The sequence below is a fragment of the Patella vulgata genome, chromosome 2, assembly GCF_932274485.2.
Source record: "Patella vulgata chromosome 2, xgPatVulg1.2, whole genome shotgun sequence".
In the NCBI taxonomy this organism is placed as follows: domain Eukaryota; kingdom Metazoa; phylum Mollusca; class Gastropoda; family Patellidae; genus Patella; species Patella vulgata.
Window position 1 is genome coordinate 16,036,185 of NC_065880.2, and position 25,882 is coordinate 16,062,066.

The following is a 25,882-nucleotide window of genomic DNA, read 5'->3' on the forward strand; positions in this document are numbered from 1 at the left end:
ATTTGTTTATGTTCTTCACCAAATTCTTTTTTTTTTACGATTTATACTGAACATTGATCTACTGATATTTACTTCTTTTTAACTCTCGTGCACCTGCGAGAAATTACGATAATGTCGCCATTTTGACACTTCCTTTATAATGTTTCTCTCCAATATTATGAATTTGGACAGCTACTGCTTCAAAGGAGTTTATGTGACAATATAGAGTCGTGCGGTAAGAATTTAAGATTATGCAATTTTTATCTTGCCAACTTCTTTTTAGCACAAATAAATTTGTGTTATTGCATATCGTCTGGGGTGTGACCCTTTCATGGCTTCTTTCTTATTATTATTTTCACACATACCGTATTAATACGCTTCTGTGAGAGCAGAAGAATCGGTCAACTTATATTTATTGCATGACAGCTGATTATTATTTCGTACAGATCTATACTGTTAGACTATTTCCCACCAATTGGTTAACATTATGATTTATCATTTTATATTGGAGGCAATTTTTGGCATTACTCATTACTGCCATGATTACATTTATTTGTGATGTAGGGCCTAGTCTAGTGAGTAGTGAGAGTCTGGCTGAAGCTGATGATCAGATTATTCAATTTATTAGATCGACTCTTTTCAGTTGACCAGTTTACTGTTTACACATACAGGTCATGTATTCTGTGTCAGATAACCGAATAAAATGTAAAAATTTAACCTGACCATCATCAGTGTGGTTAGATAGAATTTTGCTTGCAACGAGTTCAGAAATTTTGACTAATATTATATTAAAATCATTAAGACAATGTATTTATTTTAAAACCTGTTAATTGTTTGGATGTATTTAGATTTATGATTTAGATTTCACATGTAGTTCATTGAGTAAAAGTTTGCAAATTAAACATTAAATATATATACTGTCCTGTATATAGATGTAATGCATGTTTGTCTTTTAGTATTAAATAAGGGTGCCAGTCAACTCGTCCACAAGAAACGTTGTCCACAGTGAAGTTGTCCACACCCATTTGTGGAGTCGTCCACACCCGTTGGTGGAGTCGTCCACACCCATTGTTGGAGTCGTCCACACCCGTTGGTGGAGTCGTCCACACCCGTTGGTGATGTCGTCCACAACTAAGAATAAGACTCGTACACAATAAAATGATTTATTTTGTTGTTTATTCATGAACGGGGCGGCTCTACTGCTCTAGCATGGCGATTTTCTGAAAACCAGGGAGAAAAGATGATCAGGCAGAACTTGGCACAAAAAAATATACTAATTAAGAATACCTTATGTGTCCCGAAAGTAAACTAGGTCGTGTGGACGACTTTACCAACGTATTACTATATCCCGAAATTAAACTAAGTCGTGTGGACGACTCCACCATCGGATGTGGATGACTCCACCAATGGGTGTAGACAACTTAACCAGATTTTTCATGTGGACGACTTTGCTTGTGGACGACTTGACTAGCATTCTTAAAAAAGAACATAATAGTTTATTGATTTGCTAATTTGTAGACATATCATGGAGCATTAATTGATATGTAAAGAAAACACTTGCCATAAGCTTTCTGGAACTTATCCTTTGTCAGGTAGGAAAAATGAAAATAGAAGTTCCAGATTTCACTTATAATTGTATCAAAATAAACACAACTGTCCTCCTAATTAAATGGTTTCATTGAATGTTTGGATTGTACATAGTATATATATTTCGTTTCCTCTGTATCAGTATTGTGCTTGATAACAACAAGAGAATCATTGTTGAAATGTAGCTTTAATTGAAATACAGTAATTGTTATCCAGTAATTGTTTATTTTAATGTGTTAAATTATAAACAGTTTATAATTGTATCCATTAAAGCCTCTGTGCATTATATACATTTTTTGGAAAGTATAAAATTTTCCACGGTTAAATCCATGCTAAAATGTAATCTAATTAAATGTACATTATCTAAAATTTTGAGTTGACTGTTCTTGATTTAATAGTTCAAAAGCAGATGATGAAATTAGGTAATGAAAAATGAATATATTGAAAATTTCACTGAAATTACTTTATTCTGAGCGAGGTTGTGAATCTTTGAAGTTTTAACAAGAAATAGTCATTATTGGCAGATTGAAACACCGTCCGCAGTTCATATTCACGATTGTTAAATGTCTTTTCCATAAACAAAGTATTGATTGTTAGTCCATTTTTAAAGTAGATTATCTCATTGCTTGGATTCAATCGGATTCAAAAGTGGCCCATTCAACTTTCACAATATTGTAGTTTGCAAGAGATGCCTCAAACACTGCCTCAGGATTTGATGCATACACTTCAAAAATCTGTGGCTTGTAACCACAACCAATAATTCATATTAGAGATATGGTTGGACTGGATGATAGCTAAAAACAAAGATACAAACTTAAAGATACATTCCCGCGTACAAACTGGGTGATTTGATGATATATTTGGACTAAAAACATATTCAAACTAAGACAATGTTGTGTTTTATCGCTGATTATTTATCATAAATTTTGAAGCCCCATAAATTCTTGGATTATCCACTGCACAATTCTTTTTCCGTGGTTTTTAATTCAGAAATTGTTGTACCATCAAGTTTATTAACATACACAAGCGCTCACTAACCTTTGACATTACTTGAGCAGACTTCACTAATCGTCGGGTTGCCGGTCAGGGAAACCCTTACGTTTTTGTCCTGTATGCACTCCGTGGGTCTTTTTCAGATAATCCAGTATTTTTCAAGTAAGATTGGATGTTTCTACTTTCCATATATATCAAAATTGGCATACTTTTATTGGAAATAACCACCCAATAAATACTTTTCTGAGATATCTTTAAAGTGATATGTTACTATACAATTAAAAATTGCTATTTGAGAAAGTTTTTTTTAATTTTAAACAAATATGTTGTTTCAAATAGCTTGAGTTCAGTTTTGATAGATACCTAATTTTTATATGTATGAAAAGATTCCATACATGTACCCTGAATATTTAAATTTTACCAAGGCAAACTACATGTACAGTATTGGCCAAATCAATCATAAGTCTGGGGTTAAACCAAATGTCACATGTCCTAGGAATGTCAGATTGCTCTTAAATATTTAATTATATTGGCTTAATATATTTCAATTCCTTATTGTAATTATAACAGATAATAGAACTTGTGTCAAAGCTTACTTGATTTTTATTTTGGCATGTCAGCATGTCCCTTCCAGATATAATCTTATTTTATTGACTAATTTATAAATAATTTTTTTTGACATACATTGTAGTATATAGAAAGTCATAAAGATAAGTAAGAGTATATTATTTATTGAGTGGGGGGTGGATGACCGAATGGTTAGCGCGTGTCATTGAGTCAACTGGCGTAGTTTTGATTCCCCGATTGTACGTGACAAGGAGTAGGGTTGACTGTCCAACCTCGTAGGTTTTCTCTGGGACCTCCAATTTTCTCCAACTGCTAAAGATCCCTATGTGCAAGTGAATTATTGAATTAAAATTGAACCATATGTTAGTCCCGAAATGACCTGGTTTGTGTCGAGTGAAGGTTAATCCCCATTTTTCTCTCTCTCTCTCTCTCTATTTATTGAGCATTTGTTAAGTACCTGACCAGACTGCACTGTACATGTATATTGTGTTTGTACTGACTTAAATTGTTTGATTGAAATAAATACATGTATTGGTTATGCACTGCATCTCTCTTGTTGTAAGCTATCCATCCTGCTAAATTAATCAAGGGTTACACTTACTAATTGAATTTGAAATGACATTTCCATTTCTCTCTCAGGTTTTGTCTTTTTAAAGGAGTAGTGCCAGGTCTGGTACCAAGACTACCAAGGGTATCAAGCATACCCAAGTGTAGAGAAATAACCTATTTACGATGGTCCTTGGTAGATAGTTTCAACTTCAAATGTTGAGCTTTTAGGAAATGATCACCAAACTTATTACACATTAATATAAATGTCCATGTAATGAAATGGAATAATTCTGGTCTATTGTTTCTTAGTAATACAGGGTAAAACAGGATAAATACCTGTACGACCTACACATAGATATTCAGACACTGTAGACCAGAGGCTCAGTGTGGGGAGGTGTCCATCAAATGGGCACAAAACCAGACCAGCTTCTCTATAGTCCAGCCATGAAACTATTCAATTGCTTTTTCGGACAACTAGTTTCATTATATATAGCAATCATTGTAAATCAGAGAGATTTGATTTGACAGTTGTACATATTTTTTAAACAGATTTCGAAGTGTATTGGTTCTGCAAGATCATTTTCACAACGTAAACCTACAGTGCTAAAACCACCTAAAGATAAATTTTAAATGTTCCTATTATTAATAAAGGTTTCGCTTTAGTTTTTATATTTTACGCTGACATTAACATGTATTGATTTAAATCTTCCTAGTGCAAAAACAGAAAATTCGACATTTTGACCTCCAAAGTCACAAAGAACAATGGTGAATTTAGCAAGTTTACATTTTAATTGAAAGGGTGATTAAGTTTTCATGATAGGCACATTCACTTTCAGTGCAACTTACCTCATTTGACCTTTCACCCCGAATATCTCGAAAACGTCCCAACGGCAAATCGGCAACATATTTTACGCAAAATTTTACTAAAGAAAAGATGGGTTTGGTTTTGTGCCAATTTGATGTTGGACCCCCAGACTACTACCGTGCAGTTGTGAGTTTGAAAACTTGTCTCAAACAAAATATAATTGATCATTTGTAATTGTCACAGCTAGTTGCTAAGAGCCTGTTAAACAGAATTAACCAGGTTAATTCTGTGTCAGTGATTTCTTCCTGAGCTACATATACATGTACATCTATAGACCAGAGTACATTACTAAAACATGCGTTGTTATATCAGTGCATTCCATCCACATGCACATGTACACATACATATAGAGCACATAATGGTTAAAGTTTTAACCAACATGTACATGTGATATATGAAACAGAAAATGCATGGGTAATGATTATTATTGACTAATTCATAGGCACAACCCTTAACCATTATACTCTACTGTGTTGACCTAAATTTTCATTTTAAACATAGCACATATAGTGACACAAGTACATGTACATGTAGGTGTTGAATAGAATGATGATTCATTTGATTGAGTGATGAGAGAGAGACAAACTGACTGACCCAACTGTACAATACTGTTAGATTCATGCTATTTTATTTTTTTTTTAAGAAATAAGATGGGTTCATTGTTCAAATTCATTTGAATAATTATAAAATTCGAAATATTTCCATCCAGCATACATACGTGTACATGGAAATTCCATCCTTCCCTAAATAAATACTGGGTATTGTTCAGGTTCGCAAATTTAGCATAATCAGATTTCTGAAACAAAAATGACAATTGTGCTGTGAGCATGAAAATTGATTGAAAAAAAATATGTAGTCTTAAAGATATATTATAAGAGACTAGATAAAGAGCTGGCATTTCTCACTATATATAATTGTTAAGAACTAGATAATGTAAAGGGAATTTGCTGAAAGTTTCTGTCAACTTGATCCACTCTGAACTGAAAATTTAGCGATTGAATTTTGGGCCTAGCCTTGATCATCATTACTAAATTCGGTACGATAAAAACATAGTCTCGAATATCCATTTCATGATTTAATCATGAATAAGCGTTGAGCAGCAGATCGGATCCTAATCCAGCAAATATCGCAGGCTAGCGATGACATCGAGAGTTGATTATGGTCTGGATAAGTTAATTAATGTCTAATAGGCAGATTTAGCTCTTGCATAATGTATGTTTAATACGTAGTAAATAGTTTACCTGTAACAAAAATATTACTAATAATATTAGAATGTCTACAAAATGTCCACGGGACAAGAATGTGAGGGTATCCTTAAAGGGAAGTCAGTCTTCTCGAATGATATCAGGAACACTTCTTAGGTGATGATCTAATGGCTAACGAATATGAGAGCTCTGAGAGAATTAACCAGCTAGTAGAATCTGCTATTGAACAGTGGAAAAAGAATTTGGCAGAGAATAATCCACAAATTTACTTAGATTTTATATTTATGGTAAATTACCAGCTTAACAAAGATTGTTTCTCAATAAAGAACGCTGATAATATGAATTCTCGCGGCATAGTGTGATTTCCTTCGGATTAATATGTTTGGAGAGGGATTACATGTAGTTCCAATGTGTTTTTAGTCCATATAAATGGTTAAATCACCCTGTAACTACGTGGGAAGGTATGTTAAAAGGTGCATTATGTAAGAATTAGATAAAGAGCTGGCCATTCTTGCTATAATAGTTCAAAAATAGATAATGAAAATGAATGTATTGAAAATTTGAGTGAAATTACTTTATTCTGTGTGAAGTTATGAGGGTTTGAAGGTTTGACAAAATGTAGCATAGATTGTTTATTATCGTGCTTGACAATCAAGACTAATTCTTGATTGCCTATTTTATTGTTAAACTTTTAAATGACAGCATTGTCCTAATCTACTTTAAATCAGAGTCATCCAATGGCCCACAGAGATGATTATAGGCTTGTCATACTGAGAAATGTTTAAATAAGATTTGAAATCAGAAAAAGGACCTACAATGGACAGATTAAGCTATTGCGTAATACATCTTTAATAAAAAGATGGAAATAATTCACCTACATCTCGTTTATTCATTCTATTATTAGCAACATGTACATAGTGACAAGAATCTGTTAAAGCAAGTGAAGGTTTTAACATTTTGATAAATGAATTTCAATGGTGCTACTAAAAAAATGTTAATTTCTACTTTGCTACATTTACACATATTAAAATATTGTGAAGAAAGGCTTAAAATGTTTGAAATATTTTACATCCGAATTGTTCTGTTATTTTTGTCACTATTTATATCAGAATGGAAGAATTACTTATAAAGATAGCTCGGCAGAAGGGCAATAAAAGATTTCATTTACATTAAACAAGAAACAGTATTATAGTAATAATAAGAACTAAAATTTACTGTTAGATTATGATATACATATATACATGTACTTAAACATACATTTTGCAAGAGCTAAATCTGCCTATTGCAGGTATTTCTTTGGGCTTGATATGTTATATAAACTATTAATTAGACATTTATTAACATGAAAAGATTTTAATCAACTCTTGATGCCATCTTATGTGTCAGATTTTCATAGGATTAGAATCTGATTTGCTGCTCAATGCTCATTGATGATTTAATCCAAAAATGGATAATCAAGACTTTGTTTTATCGTACCGACTTTAGTAATGATGATCGTGGCTAGGTCTAAAATTCAAACGCTAATATCTCGGTTCAGAGTGGAGCAATTTGAAATTTTCAGCATTTTCCCTTTACATTATCTATTTTTTTATTATTATAGTGAGAACTGCCAGCTCTTTATAGAATCCTCCATAATGCCCCTTTAAAATTGAGTAGAAACTAGTGAAAACTTCAGTGGACTATAGATTCTGTTAGGATTGATAAATTTGATTAAGCTATTTGTTTTGGGATAAGATGTACTTTAGTTTGAACATGGTTTTAAAGGACAATATTGGTGTCAGTCATTATCACATATGTGATAGAACTGGTTAAACATGTTCCAAATATAATTTTAACACAGAGATCATTGCTACGATAGATGCGTAATAATGGTTTCAACAATCGGAAGTGGCGAATGCAAAAGGAAAACACAAGTTATCCCTTTGTATAATTGACTGAAGTGAAGAGTGATAACAGATACATGGGCGAATTTCTGCTCACTAATAATTCCTTCGAAGACCAAAAGTTGTTGTGTGAGACTGTGAGAGGATATCTGACAATTCATAAATAGAATTGACTGCCACTAGATAAAAGAACACGAAAGAAAAATAGAAAAAGTCCATGCATTACCATGTTTTTATAAGGTATAGTATGAATAAAAACAAGGGAATGTATGGACTATTTCTATTTTTCTTGTCACTTCCGATTGTTGAAACCTTTATTACTCATCTGTGGTAGCAATGATCTCTGTGTTAAAATTATATTTGGAACATGTTTAACCAGTTCTATGTGATAATGACTTGACACCAATATTGTCCTTTAAGATTTATATTTGCAGTTTATTCTGAAGTTGTCCTGTTTAATACACATACTGTATCTGATAATCCAATTATATTATGATAAAAGTCACCAGAGAGCTTGAAGGCTACTTTAAATAGTTCAATAGTCAGCTTGACATTCATGTATATACATTGTAATTCTGTAAGCTAGGCCATTGACAACACATTCAATATCATCTGTTGGGATACATTTTTGTACTGGTTGAGTTTAGTTACTGTTCTTGGTAATACTTCAGCATATTATACACCAGATTACAATGGATCAATTTAGGTATCAGCTGTATGATTGTAATATTAATGGATACATGTATGTAATACTATAGTAGTATGCCATTTTATATGTAGCAATTCTACAGTGACCATTCACTTACATGTATATTCAGACTGACAAATGAAAGATTGAAGGGAACTAGTTGAACTCTTTAAACAAATTTTACATGTGGATAATACTTCTACAAAATTCTATTAACATTGATTAGAAATAGAATCAGAATTGAAATTATTATTGTCATTGATGTATAATTTAAAGATGGTTTGGCAACACTAGTATCTACATGTATATGTATAATATGGACCTTCAGGGGAATAAAAAATTTCAAAATTTCTTGAAGTACATGTAGTGGCTTAGCAGCTTAGTTCAGCTTTTTTTGTGTGTGTACTGCAGTAGAAAATTTTAAGTTTGGGAGGTGAATCGCTTGACCATGTGATGATGTTAACGATTACATGTAGTCATTTTATTGTATCTCCAATAACATGTGATAAACTCTTAATTTCTAAATATCTGTTTGCTTTGTTGGTAACAGAATATTCCAATTACGGTAACATAATAATGTCGATGGAAAGAGTTGCCGAATACATGTCTTTAGTTTTCCTAGCGTGTACTGAAATAAGTTTTATCAATTATTACGTCAAATACCTAATTATATTTCCTTCCATTTCGAGTCATTAGGATATAAACAATTTCCTGCAGCTGACTTTAATGTGTAAAACAAATGTTCATATGAAACTAACTTCAGTTTTAAGATATAGTTCTACTAAGAATCTTAGAGAACAGAGTTATTGAAATGGAGTTAAAGTGTAGTTTAAAATATCAACATTAATTTGAAATTAATTTTATCCAAATCATATAATCATGTACATGTACCAGTACTCTAATTATAACAACATGTAATATTAAGTCTTAACTTACACATAACTTGAAATACTCAATCATTTGAAATTTAAAAAATAAATTTGTGGATTTTATTCTTTATTTTCTTTCAATGATAGAATCATCCCAAACTTAGGCTGCCTGTCTACAGCTAGCTCCGTCTGATCTCGAAGTATGACAAAGAAGGATCGCTGCGTGCAGTATGTGATAGAATATGTGAACTAGCCAATGTTATGACATTATATTTGTAGACTGTGGGTGGGGGGGGATGCTTGCTGATGACCAACTTTGCCACAGGGATTTTTCTGGCATTCCACTTCCCACAATTTATGGGGCTCATAGGCCTACATGTTATGTATGCCCTCACCTGTGTCTGTCTTTAAACATTTCAATATTTAATTTCTTGGTGGTACATAGAGTAGTAGAATGGATATAAAGTACATGTATATTGTTTAAGCCAGTAATATGAACAAAAAATAAGATTTTTCCCATCTCTAATTGAAATAACACATCATATTTTTGTCATGTCTCCGCTTGGAAACATTTTAGTATGATTGAAACAAATTAGCTTCCCCTGCCCTGCTCTGTAAAACACAGACATGGCTGAATAATAATAGCCTACAAGCTACATGTACTATGTAAAATGAACATTGTAACTAGAAACATATGGTTGAATCTAAGTAGGAAAAAATAGATTTAATGTATTAATGTTAGAGATTGAAACATACCAGATATCTGTTGTATCAACGGTATACAATGTACATGCAACAATATAGATTGGCATACAAACTTTAATTTGTCTGACTGGATTACTTACTTAGATTAATTTTACAAAAAAACATAATAAATGATTTCTTTTAAAGGAGCTAAATCTCTATTCCTTGGCACCTAGAAATGGACACGTCACACAGATGGGTGGCAATGCATATAATAATGTAATATGAATGTATATAAACTGATTTACATTCAATCGTTTCTGTAATTTCTAATCAGTTATGTTCGGAGAAATATGTGAAGGGTCTAAATTGAATGGCAATTTTTGGTGTCTGGTTATTCCAGTCTACACCGGTAGTATTCTCCTCTGGGATATGTTTAGCCTTGTTCATCAAGACACTTCATTACAAATGGCACTTGAAAGCATTCCGACACGCGATTCGTGTGCCAATTTGAAAATCTTCATTTTGTCTTAAATATTGGATATAAGAAGCCCATTTTTTCACGCTAAGATAACAGCATCAACGATTCAATGATTGATTTAAATTGACCAATAAGTCGTGTTTGCAGTGTCGAAGACTGTGGGTGATATTGGGTTAAAGTCTTGCCTTCTTTTTAAGTGTCCTGAGAATTTTACAAAAAAGCATAATATGTTTTCTGTTAAAGATACATTATGTAAGATTTAGATAAAGAACTAGCCATTCTTGCTATAATAGTTCGAAAGTATATGATGTGAAATGAATAATTTGAAAATTTCATTCAAATTACTCTGTTGCAAGCGAAGATATTAGCCTTTGAAGGTTTGACAGACGTGTGCAATAATTTCAACCACCATACTGGTTGATCGAAGCTAAATCTCGGTCCTCCATATTTGATTAAATCAAAGTATCGCTGAACCATTCTAATCTATTTAATATCAGAGAAATCTGATGCCATAGAGAGTTGATAAAGGCCTGGATCAGTTAATTAATGTCTAATTAATACTTTAGAAAACATTTCAGGCCTAAAGAAAGACCTGCAATAGGCAGATTTAGCTCTTGCGTAATGCATGTTTAAGTCTGAGAATAGAAAATAATGGAACATGAATGCTACATGTAGGATGTAGAGTATAAAATTATGTAGTGTAAACATTTATGGTTTTGTGTATTTTCAGTCTTGATGTAGGACCCGACCATAATGCCATTATTTACAAGAACAATTCAGCCGGTGGCTGTAAGTAGGATTGAAGTCGATCCCAGCATACAGAATGAACTAGAATGTGTAACTAATAATACTTTATCCAATATTATCCGACAGTTGAGCGGACTGAGTAAGTATGCAGAGGATATGTTTATGGAGCTTACCCAGGAGGCAACTAATGTGTTTACTCGATCCAGTCATTTACAGCACCGTATAGATAATCTACGAGACAAAGTCACCCAATTGAATGCCACTGTGGAAGAAGGTAATATGTGCTACATTTGATTATTGTTGACAGTTGAGCTTTCTTGGGAACACTTTCATCTCAAAAGGGAAACTCTTCTACTATGGAATTGAAGAATCAATAAATTCTCTCTTCACAAATGAAATTTTCTAGAGGTTGGAATATTGCTATATAGATCTATATGTATCTATATCAGATAATATATAGAATCTATGACTGGCTAAAAATGATTTGATTGTAATGTAACAAACCAGGGGCCTGTTTCACAGAATTTTAACTAAGATAAAATCCAAATTTTAGTAATTTGATTGGATAATATTAGACGGAATTTAGTGCTTAGCCAATCCAAATTTAAGTATCTACTAAAATTTGGATTTTAACATTAGTTAAGATTTCGAGAAACAGGGCCCTGAATATTACATATTTTGTTTGAGAGTTCCAGAAATAGTGAATGAAGTTATATTTGAGTTAACTAGAGGTGTTAAGAGGAATAGATGGAGTGGACTGTAATCAATGATGCATAACTAATATAATAATTAGATTACATGTACTTCTATTACTCCTGCTAAGTATTACTTTACACCCAGAAAATGACCTTTTTTTTCTATTTTCAGTTTCTTTACAAGACATACATTTACGGAAACCATTTAAGAGTTCTATATCTAAAGAACAACAAGTAATATCACGCAATACTGTACCCCGATCTATATTAGAGAGTTATACTAAATGTACCCAACCTCCAGCACTTGATAAACTTAATGAATTCAGGTTAGTTTTATGTGTGATGTTCAACCATTTTAAACCATCAGACCCTGACTACAAAAGCTTTTATATTCTTGCTTTTGACCGTCTATGTATCCAAACAGATAATTCAGTTTCGATTTAACTTCAGTAAAGTTTTAGTATTTTCTATCGTTCTCTTTAATAAATTCTTCTGACATTTGTTAGCAGTGTGGTGTGGAGAAGTAGAGTCCAGATAATTAATATCTGAGTTTCTTTGAATTGCATTAGTAGTGGGATTCTTGAGGGGTCATGCCTCAACAACTGTATATGTAAACAGAATCATAGTTTTTTTATACCGTTCAAAACAATCAAATAATTTATCAAGCTTTTTATTTTGAACTGCTTAATTATTAAGTCAGTTAAAACTATTGAAATATGTTTTTTGTTTCCTATGAAATATTCTAAGAATATCAATTTCAAGATTCATTGAACAACTAATATTGGAAAATAAATTAAATGTAGGAAATTGAAAAAAATCACGACTTCTAGAAGACTGAAAATATATCAAATGTTCTTTTAATCAGATGATCTAATAATGACTTAGAATAATTAAATCAACATTCAATTTGACCCCTGATTCAAACAACCAGACAGGCAGCCATAACCACCAACAAGTAGGAATTTTATTCCATTCTTTGTACTGTAGGTCTTAACTCATTCCTTGATTTATAGTACCAATTTTCCAACTATTTTACTTATATTTTACAGAGAAGACGGTAAAGACAGTATGAAGTTCTACACAGATCCAGGATATTTCTTTGAATTATGGGTAGCAGAAATGGAAAAAGATTTCCAGCATAAAAAAGCAGAATTACATAAAAAGAGACAGAAAAGGGTAAGATTATGATTCTTTTAAATGTTAAAAATTATATAACTAAGGCTTTGATAAATGTTTCATATATACACATGTATCTATATATCCACCGCTTTCTATGTCCAGCTGATTTGTGTTCATTATGATATCTTAAGTTATTTTAAGTCTAGGTCATATCAATACCCTGAAGGCAATAAATGACTAATTAGATGTAACCTAACGCCTCTTTCCAACATATTTGTCAAAGGAGAATTTAATTATAATTGGGCATTCTAACTATCAAATTATATTACTTAATGAAAATTTATAGCCAGCTTCCTTTATTTCATGTAGCTTAACAAAATTATTCTTAAGATCATGCATATATTAACTTACATTGTGATTTATGAAAGCGGATGTAACTTAAGTATTTTAGTGTACTTTATAAACTAGGTCAAAGAAAAAAGACTTACAAATTATAGCAACAATACAATGAAAGCAAGATGTATTTGGCGGATTAAAATAAAAGCTTTCTCAGGGCTTTTTTCTATGTACTTAAATTTATCTGCGTTTGTTATTAAATTTATGAATAAGATGTAGGAATAATATCCTCCCCCCCCCCTCCCATCTAAAACCGTACATTTTCAATTGGAGTAATTATTGATACGTCAATGTGATTCAAACTTAAGTTTTCAATTTTGACTAATAAATAAAGCCCCTTGAAATTAAGTTACAGTGTAGTTAGCACAATAACTACACACTTCAAAGTTAATCTACATACATGTACTGGAAATTGAAAATAAACAGATAGCCATAAATTCTACAAATAGCACAAATTTCATTGATTAAAGAAGCATTATGAAAGAACTAAAACTGCTTATTGCATTTCTTTATTTTGGCTTCATATGTTATATGAACTATTATTTAAGACATTTATTCGCATGTTTTCAGCTTACTATATATATCCTTGAAACCCATATATTTCTCAGATGTAGCATTTGAAAAATACAATTTCATAAATGACTTGCTACCAAAATGGAGTTTGATTACATTACGCTACATTATTGAGGCATAAACATGCAATGGTATTTTGTGAGAGTTGCATGTTAGAGAGCTCAAATTATGTAATAATTATTATCATTAATAATGGTTAATTAATGACGACAAATTATTATGGCTTGAATATACATGTACGCAGTGGTTTTTTTTTTAAAGATTTATTAATAGGATAAGTTTGTTTGTCTTATAAACCTTTTCTTGTCAACATGTAAACATTCCTTATTTAATATTAATAATAGTCCACAGTGAGAAAAATTGTAAGTATATTCAAATAGAGTGGTGTTAAAAGTTCATCTATTTCTCTTAATTCCCTCTGCCCTACCGTATCTCATGTTTATTTGGTGAAACTACATGTATATATGTGTTTATCTTACAGTAATTCTATTATGTTGTATACATCTGTCTATTCTTTTCTTTTTTAGTTCATTTTAGATATATCTTTGTTCTTATTTTCTAATTAAAGTTTGTTGAAATTATGATTTTGAAAAGATTATTGGGGCTTTTCATATTGGAATTATGGTTCTATCCTGTATGATTTATTTTTACTGTGTTATATTACAATGGTAGACCAGTTTAATTTGGGACAAAAAATAGAATTGTCATTTTAATTTGATTTTATGTGTTGGTTTTTTTTTGTGGTACCATTATGACAATCTGTTTTTGTTGAAAATTTGTTGATAAAGGCATTATTGAGATACATCACTCTTTAAGATTGTAAATTTTGTATACATTTAGTGGAGTAGATATTCTTTAAGTGGCATTTATTAATTGAACAGTAACACACTAACACTATTTATGGAATAACAATTACTGGGTTATTAACATGCAACGTTTATCAAGCAAGATGAGAGTATCATCATCAAAATGTTGCATTTTAATAAACCAGTAATTGTTATTCCATAAATAGTGTTAGTGAAGTAGAGTTGTCTTTCTAGTCCCGTTTTAACACTTTAAGTTTGTGAACGTGGTACAATGGTTAAAGGAGCTACACCCATCATATTTTATGATTATATTTTCGATATTAAAACACGAGTTAGAATTAAATGTTGGTCCATTTCAATCAATATTGATGTTATCTTGCTGTGAAATATGAGATCCTAATATCCAATATTTATGACACAATGAACACTTTATAATCAGTACACAAGTAATGTACTCCATGGTTTTGGTGCCCCATTTGTAATGAACAAAGAAAAACATAGCCTACAAGACATTGCAGAAGTAATGCTAATTCACAAACGACAGTTTAATAATTTAAAAATATGTAGAATGGACTAAGCAGGACTAAACAGCTGTCGTTAAATTTATACTGTTCATGTATTTCACTGAACATAATGCATGATAAATTACAATAATTTTTTTCAAAATTGAATATAATTCACTCTCTATACATTAATATTTGCGTTTAGACCCAGTTTTGTATGCCCACATTGAAATGTGGACGTAAACTATCGCCGGTCCAGCGTCCACAAGAGGCTAAAGTTAATATCCAATTCACTTTAAATTTATACACAGTGGTTAAAGCTATGAGACAAAATTTATTGATTTTGAATGATTTCCGGTAATTACTGCCAGTTATGTCCCTTGATTACTTTGAAAAGTCTTGTAGATGCTCAAGAGGCTAAAGTTAATATCCAATTGACTGTGAATTTATACACAGTGTTTACGGTCATGCAATTAAGAAGCCTATTGCTTTTCAAGATTTCCGATTATTACTGCCAGAGGATTAAGGTTCCAAATAATAAAGCCAATCGCGCTTTAAAGGAAGAACCTAATTGAAATTCTGAATTTTTCAGCTGCAAATAACACATGTATTTCCCTGTTATTAGGTATGAAAGCCAATGTAAAATTATATATCACTGAATTCTCATTTCCACAAAATATCAAGCCTTATTCTTTGTGATAAGTTTAGAGTTAACCGGTAATAACAGAATTTTATTTATTAGGTGATTTACCGATTTCTTAGGAAAATTCCAATAATACTTGACAGGGTTTGCATATGAATAGGTTCCATTTCATCACACTATAATTAAAGTGGAGAAAGATTATTTGTCTTTATCTCTCCTGAATTTAGATGACACAATAACGACCTATCAGCTAATCAAGCAATTCTGAGAAAGACATTGTGATTGGGGCTTATAGATACGACGTGTTACTGTAATTTACTTATTGTGTGATATGACTAATGGTTTGCTTAAAACCCAACATGCCAGAATAAATATTAGAATTAAGATCACGCACAAAAGAACTTTCAGTAAATAAAACCATTTTGATACAAGCAGAATTTTAAATTTAAACATTCTAACTAATGTTATGGTTATTTACAGTTTATGTTGATTTCTTTTGATTGCACCCTTCGCTATCTTTATGTGCCTTAGACAAATATAGTAATAATAATCTTTTTCATATAAGCCAGCAGCCCGTTCATCATTCTTGCCGACGTGTTTTATTACACGCATATACCCAATTACATAACAACAACAGTCTTAAAAATAAAACAGTAAATATTTTTATATGGCCACATTTAAAGCTTTAATAAGCACATGTTTGCTGCTTCATATTCACCGCATGACAAGAAGAAATCAACCTGGCGACTAAAAGACTTAACCTTTACAAACGATCAAATTTGGATGGTACTATGATTACTAAACTAAAAGGGTGCTGGGGTATGCAATATCAGAATATGGGTCTTAATACGAAATTCCAGATATCATGTAGTTACATATCAGTGAAAAGCATGTGCATTTCTCTTTGTAGATATGTTAAGAATTTTTACTGGCATATTTATATTTTCATAACTTGAGAAAACATCATTTGGATGGTACTACTACTAACCTCTGTTCAGTGACCATGTGTTAAAATACGGGGCGATTCTGAGTATTTAAAATGTCAAAATACAGGTTTTAATACAAAATTCCAGTAATCGTGTTATACTTCATTGGAAAGTATATGTCTGTGGTTCTTTGAATCTATCAGTTATTTCCTGGCGCATTCATGATAGCGTACTGGAGGGGGAAAATGAAAAATCCTCGTTTTGTAGAAAGAAATGTGTCACTGTGCTTACCAATCACAAGATTTCTTTGCAGTCACGGTTGTCCAGCGAATTTCTTATACTGTGCGAGCTTGGTTTCCTTGTAGTATGCTGGCTTATAGTGTGCCAGGTTGATCTCTGTGGCGTTTCCGTATATGTTAACAAGTCACTCAAAATGCAAAAAAATCACATCAAAATTTTAAAATTTTCATGAGGCCCTAAAGTGGGGACCAAACCCCACGCCTGAGGTGCCTGCAGCAACACTCTCTTGCGTCGGTACACGACGCTTCGTTTTCGTGACTTTGTCCCTCGATTGTCAGCCCCCCCCCCCCACTTCGGAAATTGCTCTACGGTCTCTGAAGGGGGCCTGACAAGCAACTGTGTCTTTAAATCTGTAGAAGTGATTTTATATTCCTGTCATTTTGAACTTGTATGTCTATTATTGTTAAATAATTCAAAGTGTAACAAGATTGATGTTAATGGTTAATATAAAGATATTGTCTATTCTGGTCTGTGTTGTTCTTGTAGTCAGTATAGTTCTGGTAAAGGTCTTTCTAATCTTCTTTCTGTTATCTATTATTATTGTAATTGTCCAATACAAATTGATGTACTGTACAGTGATTTATTAATAGCGGAAATTGTCTCAGATTAGTATATAGTATTACTGTTCAACCAATAAATAATCCCTTGTTTCACCATTCTAAATTACATTTAAAATACTATGATCCAAATAGTTACAGTTATACAGTTAAATTAAATTCTTAACGTCTTCATAAAATCCACTGTCGTTAGTGTTCAGAAGTGAAATTTTAGAAAAATTGTATAGGAAGTAAGTTGTCAGAGCAGACTTGTAAAAATAGAATTTGAGGCCAGTGCGAGTTTGTATAATGTTATTTTGTAAGTATATAGACATTGTAGAGTAACTGTGTAAAGTTATGTGTTTATTATTGATTAGTGTATTGATTAATTGTTTGATGTCTACACCAGGTGATCATAGACTGATCATAACATACACACTAATAACCTATATAAATATACACTACCAACATAAAAAATATATAATAAAAAAGCTGATTGATTTTCATATATATTCTAAAGATATTTAAAATAGCATAGCACAATTTCATCTAAATAGATTTGTTCACAATTTAATTTTATTGATACATGATGTAGATATCTGAATCTTTGAATTTTACACAAACCTGTTGAATTTCGACAAATTTTGATAATTGCTGTCAGGTGTTTATGGAATAAGAATCCTATTTATTTTCAACAATGCTGGAGAAATCATGTGATTACCTGTACATGTTCTGTGAAATAAAATTTAATTATTTCTGATAATTACTACATATTTTGTTACTCTTGATCAGTTTTTAGTGTTTTTTGAATGTCCCCTAATACCTACAAAACAATAGATATATGATTACCTTTGTGGACTGTTTAAACAACATAGTTGCTGTGGGCATATGTTTGATTGCCTGGCAACCTGTCTTTGAAAGTCAGACCAGGCCAGTTGACTGGTTTTTGTGACTAATTTAACAAATAAATAGTTTTTCTAATTACGTAAACCAGTAACTGTATGACTGCTCTCTGGAAACACTTGAGACTACTACATTTACACTTGATTCCACAGAGTGGATAATTGAATAGACCTATAGGTGTCTATAGACTACTAGTAATAGTGACAACATGGTTCTAGTACATACATCCATATATAATATAAAACATTTATTTTTACAGAGACCAAGAGATCAGACTCAACAGAGGGTTGTTCGTAAAGTGGTCACAAGAAAAGAAGAGTGGGAGTCCAAAAAATATGGACAAGAATTAAGTGACTATCATGTTCCAGACGTTCGTAAACATATTGTTAATCAGACAGTGCCTAGCAACATGGTACAAATAAACAATAATAATACTGCTCCTCACCAATCGCAACGACCAGACTCTATTAATATACAGAAACAGAACTCGGTGGTTAGAAAAGACTCCCAAAAACACAATCACCAACATGCTGATAAACATGAAAATGCTTCCACAAAACCTGTACAAAACGGCCCGGTTCAAATACCATACAACCAACCTGAACACAATCATGTAGCCAATCAGATACCACAATCTAATCACATGGCTCATGATGTTAGAGGTACTGTTACTAGTCCTCAATACAGACCATCAGAACGACCACCTGGTCCTCCTGTTGCCAATAAAGACAGCCCCTCTAGTGGAAGAGATATACTACCTCCACCTCCTCCCCCGCCCCCAGCTGAACAGTTTGCACAGCATCAATCTAGTCCTTATCAAGTACAGCTTGATAATGGTATGAAATCTACTGGATCACCGCGTCATCTGGTTCATCAGAACTCTGCCAAAAATTCCCCAGCTAGACATCAGATGTTCAGTCCCCATATTAGCATGAATCAATCAATGGATCTTCCTCCCCCTCCATTGTCCCCGAAGGATAATACACCCGACACACCAGTGAGCATGGAAATGCCTCCTCCGCCATCACCCCCACCCCCACTTGATCAGTATAATCCCACAAATTTTGTTAAAGCACCATCTCCCCCACCCCCACCTCCTCCCCCTCCTCCACCAATGGATATGAAGATGCAGAATGGGCATCTACGAAGCCAGCCTGATGAAGCATCTATATCATCATCTGGTAGTACTGTAACAACTATATCTAATCCTGTGGGCAAAGCTGAATCTGATCGTAGTGCTCTGTTGGAAGAAATAAGAATTGGTACACGTGAGTACATTTATATTGTTTATGTATTTTTTTATTTCTAATAGACAATGCATTATGCAACTAGACTCTTCTATAGAGCATAGAACAACATTGCATTAGAAGTTTAGGGTGAAGCTATTTCTACAAACATTTAGTGAGACTTTAGAAGTAAATAGAAATGTCACATGATTAGCCGACAAGTCAGTGATTCGTTTTCTCCCTTGTTAGGATTTATATAGAAATAAAATGGTGGACATTCTCCAAATCTGTAAATTTACATCTATTTATGTACTAAATTTATTGAGGTCCATAGTTTTAGTTTATTTTAAGAAAGAATGAATTCAATTACTACAAATTCGGCATTTGCTACCATAATAGCCATAATATACTTCGTCATTGCCAAGAATAAAAGTGAAAGTCAAGTGATATCAGATGTTCTGAAAATAGTAAGAATTACATGCCTTCCATTACTACACAGTATATACTTGCTTTTGATTATTAAATTTTGCTCTGTATTTTTCAGATTTGAAGAAATTAAATCGTTTAGAAGAGAAAGAAGAAAAGAAAAAGATGCCAGCTGGAAGATTAGATGTTCAAGCTATAATGGATAAAGCTTTTGAAATGAGACGTAGAGTTATAGAGGACAGTGAGAGTGAGGAGGAAGCGGATTCTGATGACAATGATTGGTAGATATATATATCTCGCCATCTTTATGTCATGTGATAAATTTCAGGGTTTTGATTGGTGTTCATCGAAAGTGAGATCTACAGATCTGAACAATACCAGACCTTTAATCTATCAAAACCATTTAATAAAGATTAACCTAACAGTAATAACTGTTTAAATATGGCAAGAGATATTCATATATCTGGGTTATTCCGAGATATTGTTATTGATTCATATTATTTAAATTTAATATGAACTATTATTATGTTAATTACAGTTGAGATAATTGATAATGAACACAAACGTGGTGAACTAATCCATGATATGGATCTGGTTACATCTTCTGTATAGATAAAAAGAATATTTTATAAAATGGAGGGTCGACATTCTAGTGCTATTTTAGTGCTTACAATTTGTAGTATTTGAATTAAGTATAGATTACCATCAAGCTCAATTAAAACATTATTCGTTATATATATATATAAATAAATATATATCACTTTTTGTCAAATTATCAACTTTTAACTCTCCCAACTTTTATCCTTCCTCATCTTTTCTTTTTATTATTGATTCAGTGTATGCAACAAACCTGTGCGGGTGTATTTACTATATTATATAAAGTATATATTCTATTATCATGGTATGTATGTGTATAATGTACAGTCATATAAAGTGTGCTTGTGATCATATATAATTAATATTAATAGTGTTAGTTGAGAGGACAATATTCTGTTTAGAATTTAGATATTTTCTATTATAGATCAAACTCTACTAGACAACATCCCCCCCTCCCTCTAAATAAATTGCCCTTAGGTTGTTAGAAAACATGTGGAATTCATCAGCTGACTTTGGTGCTAAATTTGTGCAATTTATGCTCTTTTCATATACTGTCTACATTAGAACTAAGACAACTGCCACAGGGAAAATTGCCACTGAACAATTGCCACAAATATTAAATGTCATCGACTCAATCCAGTCAATTTGCCACTGTGGCTCATGCTACCCACAAAATGACATTTGGTTTTGTTAAACGTCATTTATATATAAGATATTTTTACCTACAGATAATATATGTCCTATCACAGTGTGTTATATGTATGGATGATTCGTAACATATTTGCATATAATTCATGCTTTATTGTAAAGTGGTGCATAAATTTGTTGCAGTTTATTTCCAACTATTTTACTGATTTCACAGTTTGAAATATTTAAGGAGGCAGGTGAAGAATACTTTTATGTTCTAAAATGAAATATAATTTAATTTGAAATTATTATTGATAATGGAAGTATTGATATGTACATCGTGGATATTTGTAAAGTTTTTATGTTAGTATTACTAACAATAGATCATAATATGTATAAAGTGAGAACCACACATGGCTGGTCGGGCCTTATTTACTTTCATTGTATTATAGTATCCACACCATTTTTATATTTCTAAATGTGTTCATCTATTGTTACTCTTAACATATTATTTCATTTGATTATTACTTAGTGCTTATATGTGATAAGTTTTGAAGTAGAAAATCTAGCACATATATTATCCTATTTGTAAGTGATTTGCTAACTGCTGGAATGGTCCCACCCTTTGCTTGAAACAGATGACCAATAAAAAAAAGAAGACATATTTTTTTATAGTGATAGGAATTTTATTTAAATCTAATAACAAATTTCTTTTTCAAAATAACATTTATGCCATTGTTTTTCTGTTTCTGTGTTAGGTGCCTTGCTCTATAATAACTTTGGTACGGTCTAATTGCACACATAATTTATTCTTTGTTTTTCTTTGGATATTTAGCTACAGTTTTAATTCAGTAAATTTGATATAAAAATATATGGCTGTCTTCCAGGTGAAATATAGTAGAATTTGACTTACAATCTAATTAAATAATCATATGTGCAATAATCATTTTAGTAATATTTAAAGCAGCTAAAGCTCTTTGAGAGGGGATTGGATGGCTGAGTGGTTAGCGCATGCACACTGTATCATAAGGTCTGTCATTGAGTCATCTGGCATAGTTTCAATTTGCTTTTTGTACGTGACAAGGAATAGGGTCACCTGTCCAACCTCGTCAGTTTTCTCCGGGTCCTCCGGTTTCCTCCCACTGCTAAAGACTCCTATGCGCAAGCGAATTATTGAAATAAAGTTGAAACATGTGTTGGTCCCGAAATGATCTAATTTGTGTTGAGTTGAGGTTAAACCCCATTTCTCTCTTTTTCTCTCTCTCTAAAAGCTCTTTGAATTAGGTCAACCTGAATTAGATTTATCTATTGATTTCTTTCCATTAGTCATGTTTGTTTCAAAATTGAAGTGAAGGTCAGCTTGTTTACCAGTTAACTTTGACCTTTGGCTTGTTGTGTTGGCATAAGATCACACAATTGGTTTGATCTCTAGACATGAAATTTACAATGACGGCATATTATCATGCCACAAAACAAATCAACATCTAAAATCCAATTTGTTTTTAACCTGATCAAAGATGTCTAGTCATTAACCAGAATTGTTCAGTCATAGATCAACAAAGGTGGCTGTTAATCTTAAAGATAAAACCATTAGGAAGAAAAGTCATAAGGCTATAGGTTTTATGCTTTGAATACAATTTTCATATTTGTCAAGCAATGAATTTAAGAATGATAGTTTTTGATCGTGTGTACAATTAAGACTGTTGTTAAAGTCATCCCAAGAGAGATTTACATTTGCTTTTTTCTTGCCTAGCTGTTTAAATCCATATCCTTTTTACTGTAAGAATATCTTCAAATCTAACTATTATTGTTGTGTTGAATATTGGATGTTTCATATGTGTATCTTATATCTCATGTTTTACACAACATATAAAAGGATAATGTTGCCTTTATGCCTCATCATACTATTGACTGGCTTTCAACTCAGTTGACATGAATTTAAGCTGTGTTCCTTCTCAGTCAATTAAATAATTTAGTAAAACCTAGACAAAAATCAAATTAAAAACTCAGTGAACAGTAACGTCACGGTAAATGAATAAAGCAAGAAAGAAATCCTTAAATGTCAAGCAAAATTTGTCATTAAAGGCTTCTCTCTTTGAATTTTAAAAAAAAAATCTTTAAATTGAGTCATGTCATGGAACATATAATGTCCATGGTCAAGTGTTATTAGAATATTGGGTTTATTGGTATTTTTTCTAGTAATGTCTGTCTAGGTTATAATTTGAAATATAAATGACATATATAATTAAAATTTACATATATAAGAAAATGGTAACTAAGGTAAAAAGACAACCTTATCTTTTATATGTATTATCATTGTTTTCTATTTGTAACTCACTGTGTCTATATGTAGAATGAGGAAGTGGGAGGGTTTTTTAACAACTGTATATTATAATGTTCATGTATGTTTAGACTGTTGATATTTAAGTCTGTGAATAGTTTTCATTATGTACAGTATTATATACATAGTATACTATTATTATGTGTAGATGTTAAACTACTCCACTGTATTTATTCTTTATTGTAACTAATATGTAAAGATCTGTTAAATTGTCTACACATTGTGTAGTAGGGTATTTAGTTTATTATTTCACGGCCAGTTTTCTCAGATGAGTTTCTAATTAATTCTATCGAATTGATTGTGATTGCAAAATTTTTATATGATTAGTCCCCTATTTGATTTTTGTAGAGTTCTTTCAATTAGACATTGGCAATTAAGGTGGATCGTTTAGGGGGGTGTCAGATAAAAAATAGCATTTGAACAAAGTACTTTTTTCTCTCTTGATATTCATCATAAATCACAGAAAATATTTTACAGCCTCCTTATCATTTGGGGTACGATATGCATATTATACATAATATTAAATTTGATAAGTACAGTTTGTGGGTCTTGATCTGAAACATGTTAATTATTAGCCACAGAACATTCTTATGTATTTCTAAAATAATATTTTTTCAAAATGTCACTCGGATTCTGTGTAGTATTGTGCAATGTTCCACAAACTGATTTTGAGTAGAATTGTTATGTAGTCATTCACTATCTTACTTTTGTAGATAATATTTCTCTTCTTATGTTTTTAGATACTGTTGTAGCTATTTATTATTAATACTGTAATTTTTGTAACCCTGTGTGTATAGTAGCTTGAAGTGAGAATACAGCTGAAATATGCTAGAAAATTTACACAAATCATTCAATCTTGTATAATGTTATTATACTATATTTCCATGTATATATATTATATAGAGATATATATATATAGAAGATGTACATCTAATCTGTATTGATTAAGATAGACCAATTATTTATAGGTATTAATTAACTATTCAAATACTATAATTAGAAAAGTATTAATAAGAATTTTACTTTACCCAATTAAGTCCTACAATTACCATATTTCACTTTTGAAAAGCTTAAAGCGCTTATTTAATAAAGTCATTTTACAAAAATCAAAATTAAAGAAATGTTTTAACTAAGTTGCATGTTTGTGTTTTAAAAGTATTTAAATTACACGATTCTGTAATACTCAAATATATAAATTGAGTATTCTAAGATAACACACTTCCCTTTCTTTTTTCATGTTACCATTAAAGAGACAGTCTGACCTTTAAAGATAAATTATCGAATAAGTGGCACCAGTATTTGACTCATTAGATCAGTCAATAATAGTGACATACCTACACAGCAAATTCATTTTCATTGATGCAATGTATTTTTCTTAGGGAATATGTGAATAATTTTGAAGCATGTTTTGAGTAAAACCTAAATACCACTAAAATAGTAAACTGCACATGGTCTGTGCCAGTTTTATTTGGTAGACTGCGTGATGACAACATTCAAATAAATCTGTCAAATCTGCAGATCTTTTTTTCAAAAATAATAAATGGGACTTCCCTTTAACAAAGTATCCATTACACTGTTTTCAAGGAAAATACAAAATTTTTTATCTTAATTTTGCATGGTTTTTATACTATGACAGGTTTTTGATTTGATGTCACTGTAAGCACAAAATTTATTAATTTTATGTATAAAGTGTGATATTTTTGAGTTTTTCTCAACTTATTTCATATCATATAATTTGTTTGTCACTAGTGTAGGAATTGAGTAACATGTAAATTGAAATGGTAAAGAAGGGCGTGTATCTAAGATTGACACTCACTATTCTATAATCTATGATATAAAGAAAACCAAAATGGTTCAAGTTTCACTATATAAAATATATACTGTATAGACAATATTATATAGTGGCATATTTTCAGCAATAAACATCAGCTTTTTTCTAATAATATATCATTGTTATAGCTATTTTATTTAACATCGGTTTCAGTTACCTGGCATAGTTTTGCCGGGTTTAATGTAAATTATGTTTAATTTTACGCATGTAAGAGACATAAAAGTTCACTTTGGTCCACATCTCACAAAAAATTCTGGAGACATCGCATCATGTCTGTTGGCTCAGACAAGTGGCCATTGCAGCAGATAGGTTTCAACAAATGGCATCTTGTCAAACA

At 31.6% G+C, this 25,882-nt stretch overlaps 1 protein-coding gene across 1 annotated transcript; it reads left to right on the forward strand.

Annotated features, from left to right (window-relative positions):
- Positions 1-86: 86 nt before the first annotated feature.
- Positions 87-25,659, forward strand: LOC126810837 (actin-binding protein WASF3). The gene is made up of 6 exons (XM_050536141.2): positions 87-214; positions 11,081-11,371; positions 11,965-12,118; positions 12,842-12,968; positions 18,757-19,765; positions 20,268-25,659. Exons 2-6 carry the CDS (start codon positions 11,104-11,106, stop codon positions 20,432-20,434), a joined length of 1,725 nt encoding a protein of 574 aa, XP_050392098.1. The 5' UTR covers positions 87-214; positions 11,081-11,103; the 3' UTR covers positions 20,435-25,659.
- Positions 25,660-25,882: the final 223 nt, after the last annotated feature.